The 13371-nt window shown below is 48.8% G+C and overlaps 1 protein-coding gene across 4 annotated transcripts in view; it reads right to left on the bottom strand.

The window, feature by feature from the left end:
* Positions 1-11270, bottom strand: part of Tnfrsf8 (TNF receptor superfamily member 8) — a 58740-nt gene extending 47470 nt beyond the window's left edge. For 3 of the 4 annotated variants that reach the window (XM_017802398.2, XM_029554490.1, XM_017802396.2), the window contains exon 1: positions 11090-11270. In XM_017802398.2, coding sequence (XP_017657887.2) covers positions 11090-11152 — 63 coding nt within the window. In that variant the 5' untranslated portion in view covers positions 11153-11270. Of the gene's footprint in view, positions 1-2451; positions 2528-11089 lie in introns of those variants that run through there. The other variant, XM_008849953.2, reaches the window with a different exon arrangement.
* Between the last annotated feature and the right edge of the window lie 2101 nt (positions 11271-13371).

The following is a 13371-nucleotide window of genomic DNA, read 5'->3' as shown; positions in this document are numbered from 1 at the left end:
CCCGAGGCCAGCCTCTGGCAGAGCTACTGCCTAGGATGTCCCCAGCATCCAAGGTGGTACAGGTAGACAGGAAGTGGCCACTTATGACATGTGGATCTCCTTGGTTTGGGAATGAAGCAGAAGCCATTTTCCACGAACCGCCTAAGTGGTTGGTTGCCTGGCTCTGCTCTCTGCTCAAGAGATTGATGGAAACAGCCTGGTGTGATGGCACACCTGTAGTCCTAGCACTCAAAGGTAGAGGCAGGAGGATCAGGAGTTGAAGACCATTCTTGACTACATAATGAGTTCAAAGCCAACCAGGGCTACAGGAAACCCTGTCCCAAACAGAGAGGCGTCAGCAGGAGGGTAGTGAAAACCAAGCAATACATATTTCTGGAAAGTTCAGAGAGCAACACAGAGGTCAGTGGGGCTGAAAAGTGGGTACATGGGTGTTAATTACATCTTTTCTTGGCACATCTGAAACCATGTCACCATCTTAATTTGAAAGGATAAATCTAACCAAACATTTAGGGCTGGGCTGTAGCCCAGGGGTAGAGTGCTTTCCTAGCACGTGGCACATCTGAAACCATGTCACCATCTTAATTTGAAAGGATAAATCTAACCATTTAGGGCTGGGCTGTAGCCCAGGGGTAGAGTGCTTTCCTAGCACGCATGAAGCCTGGGTTCCAACCCCAGCAGTTGCAAAATAGAAAACACTGTGACATTTGCACAGCATAGCTGGGGCGGGTGGTGGGAGGTGGTATTCAGGATGCCTCCTTTCTCGTTTTGCCCAGAAATGGCCTTCCTCAGCAGCCTTCCTTCTCCTCGGGTCAGTGAGGACTCCTGGAGCCGCTCCAGTGGGCAGGGACCCATGAGGACAAGCTGCTATTCCCCGACTGGCAGCACCTCCCACGTGTGCTCAGAAGACTAAGGGTAGCGCTGGCCGGGGCTGCCAGGGCTCAGCTCTGCCAGGATTGCAGAGTGTGGGGAAAGTTCTGCATCCTTGCCCTGGGTTTCCCCTCCGGGCCCACTCCGTCATCTCATTAACAGCTTAGGGAGTCTGAGAGGGGCTGGCTTGATGGAGTGCTAGGGTACAGAGCAGACATGGGTGGTACTGTGCACTGAGTTCAGCCTGCTCCTCCTGTACAGATAAAGAAAATGCAGTCCAGAGAGGCCCATAGCAAGTGCAGACCAACGATTTGAACCTTGCCATGTCTCCATTTTCTCCCATCTCAGCCACAGGTTATTTCTAAAATAAAAAGCCCAGTGTACTGAGAGGACAAGATGCAACTCCGAAGTCTTCCTACTTGAAGTCCATAATCTGTATCAAATCAGGAACCAAAATTGAAGGACTTTCTACAAAACAACTGACCTGTTTAAAAATGTCGGTGCAAGGGGCTGAAGAGATGGCTCAGCAATTAAGAACACTGGGTGCTATGCCAGAGGACCCAGGTTCAATTCCCAGCACCCACATGACAGCTTACAATCGTCCCTAACTCCAGTTCCAGGGGATCCAACGCTCTCTTCTGGCCTCAATGGACAGTCCACGACACAGATACACTTACACACATGCAGGCAAAACACACATACATATAAAAATATATAATAAATAAATAACCATAAAGATATGCCCTTATAGAAGAAACAAATAAATGAAATAGCCTCAATAATAACGTATGTATGCACAAAGAGAGCAGGAAAAAACAGATGAGCCAGGTATGGTGATGCATAGCTAGAATCCCAGCACTCGGGAGGCCGAGGCAGAAGGATCGCCATAACTTAGAGACCAACTTGACAACATAGTGACACTTTGTTTCTTAAAAAAAAAAAAAAAAAAAATTAATACAAAAAAAAATAGGGGCCTGTGAGATGGCTCAGCAGGTAAAGGCACTTGCTGCCAAGCCTGTGCCATGAGTTTCATCCCCAAAGCCCACACAATAGAGAGAACCAACTCCCACAGCCTGTCCTCTGATCTCCACACATGCGGCATGCACATGTCCCCCATGCCAAACACGCAGGCGTGCACACACACACATATGCACACTAAATGAATAAATAAATAAAACGTAGCTTTAATTTTTGTAGAAATGGCAGTTATTAGACTCTGTGGTTTCCTTAAGACCTTCTTATCACAGAAACAGTTCCCCACCAGCCAAGAGCCCTTTGCAAGGCCACACTGTGTGACCAGGTCAGATTCTGAGCAAACCCAGGTGACCCCAACCCCTATACAGGGTTGCAAAGCCCCTAATGTGTGCTGGAGAGCTGAGAGGGACCTTCCCAGGGTATCCAAGTCCATAAAGTAGAGGAAGCATCAAGGTCCTGTGCTTCCCCGGTAGCACTCTCCGTAGTCCCCAAAAGTGGCCCAGTCTCACGTCAGGCAATACCCCGGCCCACACCCCGGTCTCCCTTGCTCACTCCCATCTACTCCACCACTTTAGCTGTGCCCACTTCCCATGACAGCCCTTTACCCACCTCAGTCCCTGGCAGAGCAGAACCAGCCTCAACATCTATGTACAAAAGCCGGGGAAATCCTGCTTCTGAACCCACTACAGTCACTGGCATGGGCCCAGACAGCCCAACTCCCACTGCCTGCCTGCCCCTGAGGAAGAGACAGACCAGCTGGGCTTTGGCCCTTGCCTTGGAGAGAAGAAGGAGGTCGTTAAGGGAAGAGTGGGAGGGGGAAGGCCAAGGACAGGAGTTGGGGGAGCTTTTGGGGGGGGGGTTTCCACAGGTTTGAGGTAAAGCAACATGTCCACAAGGTGCTGAGCTGTGGGACCAGAAAACGAAGCCCTACCTGGGCAGCCGCAGGACGGAGAGAATGGCTTAAAACCTCACTGTCTCTGGGTTTATTTTCAGCTTGGTTTGGTTTTCCCTATCAGACTTGGTAAATTTCACTTTCAGAAAGTCCCACCTGGTCTCAGCAATAGAGAGAGAACAGCTGGGCCACACCTGTAGGTACCAGGTCAGGTCAAAGGGCAAAATCAATTAAAATCCCCCAAAGGGCCATACTGAGCAGAGTTGAAGGGATGAGGCTCCCCTACATCGGGGCTTTCTACCTATGTGCCCCAGCATCCCAGTATTTGAGTGACTAGCTACCACATCACCTGGGACCTTGCCTAGCACACAGATTCACAGGCACCATGCCAGATGTAACCAACTGAATCAGAGCCTGCATGTGCATTCAAGTATGAGACAAGCTGGAAAGAAAGAGGTAGAAATCTGGTTGTTTGTCTCGGGTATAAAAGCCAACTTCACCTCATTTTACAGATAGGAAAACTGAGATGCAGGGAAGTCAAGTCAAAGCTTGCCTGGGGTTGGGGATGTTGCTCAGTTGGTAGAGTGCTTTCCTAGCATTCCATCTCTAGTACTACATAAACTAGATGTGGCGGTTCATACCTGTAATCCCAGCTCTGGGGAGGTGAAGACAGAGAGCTCAGAAATTCAAGGTCATCCTTGGCTACATACTGAGTTCAAGGCCAACCTGGGATACATGAGACTCCGTCTCTAAAACAAACGTGCCTGAAGTCACCCAGCAGGGCCATGTGGCAGCCAGGACTTGAACCCCATCTTGCTCATGTGCTTAGCCACGGGCTTCGCTGCCTGGGTGGGATGGAGTTGCAGCTTTCTTCTGAGAGCCCGTCCCTACTGCTACACTGGCTGTTTCTTCTCTCACTCCCACCTGTCGCTGACTGTTTGAGTAGCAGCTTCAGCCCAAATCCACCAGCTCTTCCTCACCTCCCTGCCATCTGGGCATGAGAGTGGCCTCCTGAGGGTCCCCCACCTCTACTCCGTCCCCCCATCCCACTCACCGTGCAGACAAAGGATTTTTGCTTTATTGGCTTTGTTTCTGTTTTTGTACTGTCAGAGAGGAACCCAGGGCTTCCTGCACGCTGGCCAAGCACTGGGCCACTGAGGTACATCCCTAGCTCCTCTGTTTACCATCTGTTTTTATTTTGAAGGTCTAAGTTGTCCAGGCTGGCCTTGAACTCACTCTATAGCCCAGGCAGGTCTTAAACTTGTAACTCCCCTGCCTCAGCCTTCTGAGTAGTGGGGATTATAGGCCTGCATCACCAGACCCGGCTAGCAGAGGGATCTCTGAACATATATAAATACTTTTATTATTGTTATTATTTTCATCATCGTCATTTTGAGACATAGTCTTATTATATAGTTCTGGCTGGCCTGGAATTCACTATGTAGACCAGGCTGACCTCCAACACAGAGAGCTGTGCCTGTGTCTCAGAGGGACCTTGAAATCACAGGTCTGACCTCCTGTACCACAGGGCACTGGCACTGTTTAGACTTCCCAGCCCCACAATTGGGATCCAAATATCCAAATAAGCGTCTTCTTTTTTGTTTTTTGTCCTTTTTTGTAGCCCCAGCTCGCCTGGAATTCACTATGTAGACCAGAATGGCCTTTAACTCTGCCTGCCTCTGCCTACCAAGTGCTGGGATTAAAGGTGTGCGCCACCACATCCGGCCCATAAACTTTTTTTAAAATAGTGAACGTTTCGTAGCTGTACAGATGGTTCAGCAATTAAGAGCACTGGCTGCTCTTGCAGAGGACCAGGGTTGGTTCCCAGCACCCACATGACAGTTAACTCTGTAACTCCAGTTCTGGACAATCCGATGCGCTCTCTGGCCTCTGCAGACTCTGCAACCACATGGTGCACTCACATACATGCAAGCAAAAACCTCAAACACATAAAATAAAAATGAATTTAAAAAAATATTTTATTTATTATTTTTATTTTATGTGTATGTGTGTGTTGCCTGCATGTATGTAAGTGCACCCATGTGATGCAATGCCCATGGAGGACAGAAGAGACCATTGGAGCCCCTGTAACTGAAGTTATGAAGAGTTGTTAGCTGCCATATGGGATTTGAACCCAGGTCTTCTGCAAGAACAACCAGTCCTAGCTCTTGAGCCCATAAAAATGAAGTTTTAAAAATACTGGGCATTTAAAATTTTTAGTATGTGTGTGTGTGTGTGTGTGTGTGTGTGTGTGTGCAGAAGCTCATGCGCCACAGAACATGTATGAAGGTCAGAAGACAACTTCCAGGAGACAGTTCTTTCCTTCACTTTATTGAGGCAGCATCGTTTGCTTCTGCAACGCTGTACACTCGTCTGTCCTGCTTCCTATCCACCATGGGAGCACTGGAATTACTGACACGTGTGCTTTTACACAGACGTGTGTGCTCTTGCACATGAATTCCAGGCCAACCATGGCTACAAAAAAATAAAGAAAAGAGAGGACAAACAACAAGAACAAAGGACAAGAACAAGAACAAAGAAATGAACAAATGGAGGGAAAGAGAAAGACAAGAAAGGGAGGCAAGAACGTGCCTCAGTGCGGAGCACGCACAGTTCTCACACAGGACCAGGGTTCATTTCCCAGCACCCATATCAGGCACCCACACCTGCCTGTAACTCCAGCTCCAGGAGATCTGATGCCCTCTCCCGGCCTCCACAGGCAACTCCACACAACGCACGTGCATACACATACACACAGACATACACATTATTAAAAAGTAAAAATAAATCTTTAAAAAAGACAAGTAAACGAAAGGAAAAAAAAGCCAGGTGTGATGACTCATACCTGTAGTTCTAGCATTTGGAAGACTGAGGCAGGAGGATCGCCATGAGTTTGAGGCAGCCTGGGCTATTCAGTGAGTTCTGAGCCAACGCAGCCTAGGCTATAGCATGAGGCCCTCTTAAAAACCAAAAAGAGATGGCTCAACGGTTAAGAACACCGGTTGTTCTTGCAGAAGACCCGGGTTTGAATCCCAGCACCCACATGGCAGCTAACATCTGTCCATAACTCCCATTCCAGGGGATCCTGTAGCGTGTTCTGACCTCTGTGGGCATTGCATGACACAGGTGCACTTACCTACATGCAGGAGATACACGCATACACATAAAATAAAAATAATAAATAAAATTAAAAAACAAACAAACAAACAAAAAAGGACATTAAAGTAGCCCCAAGCCACCCCAGACACTGTGACCACTTCGTTGTCTGAGCAGTCGCCTCTGGTCTTTCACTCTCTGTAGCTATTGTCAAAGCCAATGAGAACAGCGTTAGGTGAGGGTGGAGTCACAGCACCATGAATGCTGGACCCTCCGAGCATCCTCCACTGACACCATCTAGGCAGAGATGAGAACAGCCTTCTAAGCTCCTGCAAGCCTAGAACAACCTCCCGTGTGCTGTCCCTGCCCTCTCACACTGCACCCCTCCGGAGCAGGGACTATAACGGATTCATCTTTGGGGCGGCTTTCACAATGCAGCACACAACAGGCCTTTACAAACATGCACCATGTGCCAGGAGCTGTTCTCAGCATTTTATACCTATTAACCTACACAGTCTTAATGTCCCCCCGCTCCCAGAGGCTGCCTTGACCTTCAGGTCTAGTCAGGGGCTTGTGTCCATTTTGAAAAAGTGGACTATGATCTAGGCAGGCCATCCCCAAGGTCAGGGCACAGTCTGACAAGGTCATACTGGTCCAGACTGGGCTAAGCTGACTTGTCTGTACAGGGATTCCTCTCCTCCCCCAGCCTCAAAGGTTCCCCTGATTTCCCTCTGTCCTAGGAAGCAAAGTGCGTGTATGTGCAGACATAAGAATGAATCACATCTAGTCAAGAAGCACATGGGTCGGATATGACTGGGAACCACAGAAACTTCCAGTAAGGGTTGCTCTTGTCCCAGCAGAGCTGCTCTCAAGCTGAGTAATGTGGCTGCCCAGCCTCGGGGGCTCTTGCTGCCACAGCCTCTAGCCAGGAAGGCAGATCTCAATTAAGAGAAATCAGCAGCACCTCCTTCAGCCTCTTCCCATGTGGGCCCCTCCCCCAGGTCCCCTGCTCTCAGGTATCCCATGGGATTCTGCGTCCAGACAGGATCTGTCTTTTTACTACACAGATGTACTTGATAAAGTCACGTTTATTTATGTGTGTGCTAATTGGAACTTTGTCCGCTTCTCTTTTATCTTAAATGTTTTTATTAATTCTTTGAGAATTTCATATGTTTGGTTGGTTGGTTGATTGGATTTTTTCTGAGACAGGGTCTCCCTGTAGCCCCAGCTGATCTGAAACTCACTATTATAGACCAGATTGACCTCCATCTCTGAAACTCACTATTATAGACCAGATTGACCTCCATCTCACAGAAATCCACCTGCCTCAGCCTCCAACGTGCTGGGATTAATGGTGTGTGCCACTACACCTGGCCCTCTCTTTTTAAAAATATTTTATTTTTTTTATTATTTTATGTGTGAGAGTGTACTGCCTGCATGTAAGTGCACCCTTGTCATGCAGTGCCTTCGGAGGTCAGAGGAGGGCATTGGATCCCCTGGAACTGGAGTTACAGTTATTAGCTGCCATGTGGTACTGGGAACTGATCCTGAGTCCTCTGCCAGAGCAGCCAGTGCTTTTAACCTCTGAGCCATCTCTCCAGCCCCTCTTTTTTTCTTCTTTCTTTTTTTAAAAAATAACCCATTGACTTCAATTTGCATGGTCCAGATAGGAGGTGAAGTCACGTTGCCCATACAAACCCAGAAAACCTCATACCCAAAGGCCATCGTTACTCCCACTATGTGGGTGACTAGGTGAGCTCTGGACAGTGGACTCGGCAGCAGGGCTGCATGCTTTGAAGACTCATTCATGAGAATTCCCCTGCAGGAACCTCAGCAAATAAAACCAAACAGCTGGAAGAGGAAAATCAGCCTGGAGCTGGGGACAGGACATGGCTGGGGAATTTTAAAACTGTGGAATTTACCAGAAGGCTGGCTGGGCCCCTACCCCACCCCAGAGTGCTTGGAGGAAAAAGATGGAGCCTAGGGGAACATGCTTTACCCTCTGCACTTGTACCATGAGTCCTGAGTCACATTACAAAGAAAACATTTCTGAGAAAGAAAAGAAGCTTGGCACAGAGTGACAGATGTTGAGAAAAAGCAGGAAAGGATTTGAAATTCAAGCCTAATTAACAGGCTGTCACTATGTATTCCTGGCTGGCTATGTAGACTAGGATACCCTCGAACTCACAGAGATCCACCTGCCTCTGTCTCTCAAGTGCCCAAGTGCTGGAATTAAAGGCGTGTACCACTATGCCCGTCCTTTTAATTTATTTTAGAAAGGAATTCTCTTTTTTTTAAATTTTATTATTTTTGTTTTATGTGTATGAATGTATTGCCTGCATGTAAGTGCACCCATGTCGTGCAATGCCCAAGGAGAAAAAGGCATCATCAGATCCCCTGGAACTGGAGTTACAGATGGTTGTTAGCCACATGTGGGGGCTGGGAATTGAACCTGGGTCCTCTGCAAGAGCAGTCAGTGCTCTTTACCACTGAGCCATCTCTCCAGCCCCAGGAAAGGAATTTTCTATGTAGCCCAGACTACGTTGGAACTTATTTAAATTACATTTTATTTTCTTCATGTGTGCACTTGCACACACGTGTGCATGTGAGAGAGAGGGTAAAGGAGAGAGAGAGGGTGGGGGGGGAAGAGACAGAGACAGAGACAGAGAGAGAGAGGAGAGACAGAGAGACAGTATGTAGCCCAGACTACGTTGGAACTTATTTAAATTACATTTTATTTTCTTCCTGTGTGCACTTGCACACACGTGTGCATGTGAGAGAGAGGGTAAAGGAGAGAAAGAGGGTGGGGGGAAGAGACAGAGACAGAGACAGAGAGAGAGAGGAGAGAGAGAGAGACAGAGAGAGAGAAACATGTACATGTGGAGATCAACTTGTGGGAGTCAGTTCTGTCCTTCTACCATGTAAGTCCCTGAGAGTCAAAATCAAGTCATCAGACTTTGGGCCCAGTGCCTTGCAACTTCTGATCCTCCTGCCTCAGCCTCCCAGGTGCTGAGATTCCAGGCGTGGACTCCCACACCCAGCTTCCCGGGGTTTGTGGGGTTTGAAGCCTCTACTGGAAGGGGAAAGTGGCAGGAGCTGTGAGGACTCAGAGGGAGAACCTTGTTGGGCAGGCATCTCCTCTCCCACAGACACCCCAAGTCCTGCCATGAAAGGACCCAAGAAGTGAGCCCCCAAGAATGGGATGTTCAGCCTGCTACAGTTGGGAAATGCATATTAAGAAATAAGGATGGGTTAAGATGTGGGAAGTTGCTACAATGTCTTGCACTGTTGCGGACGGGGTAGGGGGGTGGGGGGGTGGACGGCATATCATTTCATTCCAAGGCATTTCCACTCTGTCAACAGCCCTGCGTTCTCAGTCTGTTCTCTGGGAAAGAACCACACATGCTCCCCAGAGAGCCCATGCCAGGCTGAACACTCACAGCCATCAAACACACAGAAGACAGTGGTCGTTCATCAGGGACATGAATAAAACCTCCCTATTTGATGGAATATTATATAGCACTTTAGTATAAGCAGATATTGTCTAAGTATTAAAAAAAAAAAAAGCCCTCCAAGACCTATTGCAGACATGGTAAAAGCCAAACAAAGACTCATGATTGGGTGTGATGGTGCCTGCCAGTAATCCCAGAAGGTAGAGGCAAGAGGATTTAGGAGTTCAAGGACATCCTTGGCTAAATAGCAAGCTTAAGACCAGCCTGAGCTACATAGACTTTATCTAAAAAAAAAAGACAAGCTGAGGATGGATGAGCTCAGCTGACAGAGGGCTTGCCTATTGTGCACTACGTAAATTAAGAGTGAGGTTGCTCACCTGTAATCCCAACAACCAGGAGGTGGAGGCAGGAGAATAGGTTCAAAGTCACCCTCAGCTACAGTGAGTTGGTGACCAGGCTGAGCTATACCAGATCCTGCCTCAAAAGAGGAAGCCCCTACATATTTCTACAAAAGTACAGCTATGCATTTATAAAGGTCTGTAAAGAGAAAGCTTGGAAGAAATCGAGATGAAGAGTCAAAACAATTAGCTTTATCATAGCATAATGAAAGGAGAAAACTGACTCCTGACCTCCACACTCTTGAGGTGGCATAGATATGTGCACCCCCCAAATAAATAAATGCATAAAAGGGGAGGATCCCACTCCGTACAAAGGAAGCGAACAAGCTTCAGACCCTGGCAAAGCTGCCCCATTTCCACAATCCATCCTTCCTTTATCTCCCAGAGTCCTCCTCACCCCAAACCCTTACCTTCCTCAGATGTAGAGAGTGGAGTATGGGATCTGTCTGCAGTGTAGCAGTACCGGGCTGCTCCCTTTTACCCCCAGCAGGGCAGGCATCACACTGCTCATTGGAGATGGAACTGCCACCTCTCTCCTACCAGCAGCCCACCCACCTGCCTCCTCTGTCTAGGTTCAGAAGAATAGACTGACCTCCAAAAGAGGCACCCCAGACACACATCAGCTTGCTGCTCTCTGTCCCCTTCCCACCCAGCCTCTGTTCAACTGTGAACCTTCTCTCCCCTGCAGACACTGGGTTCCATACAGCAGATAACATCTGGCTCATCTGAGTCCCCTGATCCCCCTCTCCACACTCCAGTGCCTCATTTGGTGCTGGCCCCTGGAAAGTGTTCTGTGTTCTAAGGCAGTGTCCAAACTCATTTCTGGCCCTGCTTACCACAGAAACCAGACCCACCACTGAATTTTTCCAGGCAGAAATATTCACCATGTGCTTCGGGGCACTCGGCCCACACCAGTGGCCAAAGAGATGTGAGTTTCTCACTATCCCTACTCCTGAGACTTCCCAGCAAGCAACTGGAGCAAACACAGCCTGCAGAGCCTGACACCATCCTCCAGCCAAGATGACCCCCACAGACCTCACCTGATCTGCCCAGGAGCCCTACAGGCCCGCAGACAGGGTTCACCAACAGCTCTGTGTTGCCTGGGGTTCAATTCATGGTGTATGAATGAACGGGTCCCAGGCATCTCTACCTGCGGGGTGAAGAGGAGGCGCCCTCCCTGGCCCTACAGTCAACCGCTCACCTGTGAATACTTCGCACATTTCACCTTTCACTGCCCCCTTTGTCACCTGGGCCCCCCTCCCCCAGCTGATCGGGTGGAGGAGAGAGAAGTGACTCTTTCGCCCCTGCTCCAGCCACAGCAGCACACACTGTCCCGGGCTGCGGACCACTGGCGTCTCCCCAGGCTCCTGTCACATCCCCCCCCCCCCCCCCCCCCCCCGCGCCCTTACCTTTGGGAAGGCTTGGAGAGTTTCCAGGAGCAGCAGTCCTAGCACCGCGCGGAGGGCGCACATCCTGGCCGGGAGCAAGTGCTCGCCCACCTGGGAAGCGCGGCGCCCACGTGCGGCCCCCAGGCTGTCGGTGTGCTCCAGCGCCCGCGCGGGGAAGTCACTTCTAATGTGGCTGTCCCTTCCCTTCCGCAGGTTCAGCCCTAATCCTTCCCTCCCCCCACCACCTGAGATTCAGTGCTCCGTTTCCCGATGAAGCAGGAGACAGAAGGGGCCACCACGTGCAGAGATGACTCAGGGCCAGCCACAGAGCACGCAGGGGGCTCCCCGCGAGGCTCTCACCCCTGCTGCTTGACTGGCCCGCCCCAGATTAAAGGGGGGGCAGGTACCAGGGACCGTAGCTCAGTCCTGGAGGTACAGAACTCAGGAGATTGCAAGGTGCCTATGTCCTGAGACCCCCCCCCAGCCCCAGCCCCACCCCAAGGAAGGGTGGAACTGAAGCAGTTTCCTGCTCCTGACGCTACCAGCAACCTGGCCTCCCACTCCTTGGACAAAGTCAGGAGACTTCAGAGAAAACAATCCCTTCCTCATCATAAAAATTTGCTGTAAAATAAATCAGTGCATGGGGGAGTGGATGGGTGGCTAGAGAACAAATGGATGTGAGGATGGATGGATGGATGGATGGATGGATGGGAAGATAAGGGGATAGATGGATGGGTGGATAGATAGGGTGGATGGATAGATGAGGAATGGATGGATAGATGAATGAGTATATAAGGAGATAGATGGATGGATAGATAGATGGATACATAGATGGGGGTGGATAGAGGAGGAATGAAGGGATGGATGGATGGGACAATAAGGGCATAGGTAGATGGGTGAATGGATATAGATAGATGGGGATGGAATGAAGGGATGGATGGGTAGATGGATGAGGAGTTTGGAGAAGGAATGCAGGAATGAATGGGTGGGTGACTGAATAGATGGAGTGAAGGAGTGTTAGATGAGATGAGGAAATGGATGGGTGGGTAGATGGTGGATGGATGAGGAGAGAAAGGGATGGACTCATAGGTGGATGAGTAGAAAGGCGGATGAAGAAATGAGGGGATGGATGAATAAATGGATAAGCGGGTAGATAAATACTTGGGAGAATGGGTAACTGCAGGAATTGGTAGGTGGATGGAGTGCTAGATGGATGCACACATTCGTGGAAGATAGGTAGGTGGATAGGTGGGCTGACTAGTGAAGGGTCTACTATGGAAAACTAGGATAATCTGCATACCGGTAATTCCACAGGTGGCCCCTGGCCCCTGAGGCTTTCTGGCTGGAGGAGGTGGCTGGCACTCTTCCCTACAGTAAAGCAGTAACAGAACTTGTTCTGTTAGTTTCTCCTTTGTGTGGAGCTGCTGTTCCCACGTGGGGCTTCCCCTTGCCTGGGTTCTCTTTTTACATTCTTTCTTCTATTAATACCGTTGACACATGTCTATTTATTGAGCACCGGCTAGCAGGCCACAGTTTTGTTTTGTCTTTTTCCTTTTTTTCAAATATGTAAACTAACACTGAGAGACAGGCAAGCCATCTGTGTGCTCTAAAGATGGACCAACTATTACTCCCAAGGCCAGAAGGACCCAAGGAACTTTCGGCTTCCGTCCTTTGGTTGATCTGCAGTGCTAGGCCCCATTTGGTAGAGGTCCCCACAGGGAGGGCATCAGCTACCACCTTCCATTAGAACCTCAAGTGATAATGAAAGTACCTTGACCTGACAGTCACCATGCAGGGAGAGACAGAGGAACCCAAGGTGCTTGCTTCCCAGGCTGCAGCTGGTGTTTAGAATGAACAAATACTTGTTAGACACGTAGAGAATAAAAACACAACATGGGAACAGCTTGCACCAGGGGGGGGATGCAAATAAAAATCAGTGACAAATTGTTGAAGACCAACCTTTCTAGGTGTCAAAGGTATGCAAATTAAAGCAATCTTCAGTAATCTTCTGGACCTGTTAAGTCATCAGTGGGGGGTTTTTTAATTTATAATACCAGTTTGGGAAAAAAACTATGTGAAACCAGAACATTCATTTATACTGTGTTGGTAAGTGTTACAACCCCCTTCAGAAAGCAGTATGAAGTCTTAGCAAAAGCAAAAGCAAAAAAAAAAAAAAAAATTTTTTTTAGGCTTACATCTTGTTGCTCAATAATTTCACCAGCAAAACAATGAAGAAAAACTAATAGTTCAACTAGAAAAAGAAAAAAAGAAAAGAAACTATAAATACACTAACATCTCCTGAA

Source organism: Nannospalax galili, unplaced genomic scaffold (genome assembly GCF_000622305.1).
Source record: "Nannospalax galili isolate Female #2095 unplaced genomic scaffold, S.galili_v1.0 scaffold1225, whole genome shotgun sequence".
NCBI classification, from domain to species: Eukaryota; Metazoa; Chordata; class Mammalia; order Rodentia; family Spalacidae; genus Nannospalax; species Nannospalax galili.
Note: the sequence above shows the minus strand (reverse complement) of the source record. Positions and strands in the feature narration are given on the sequence as shown.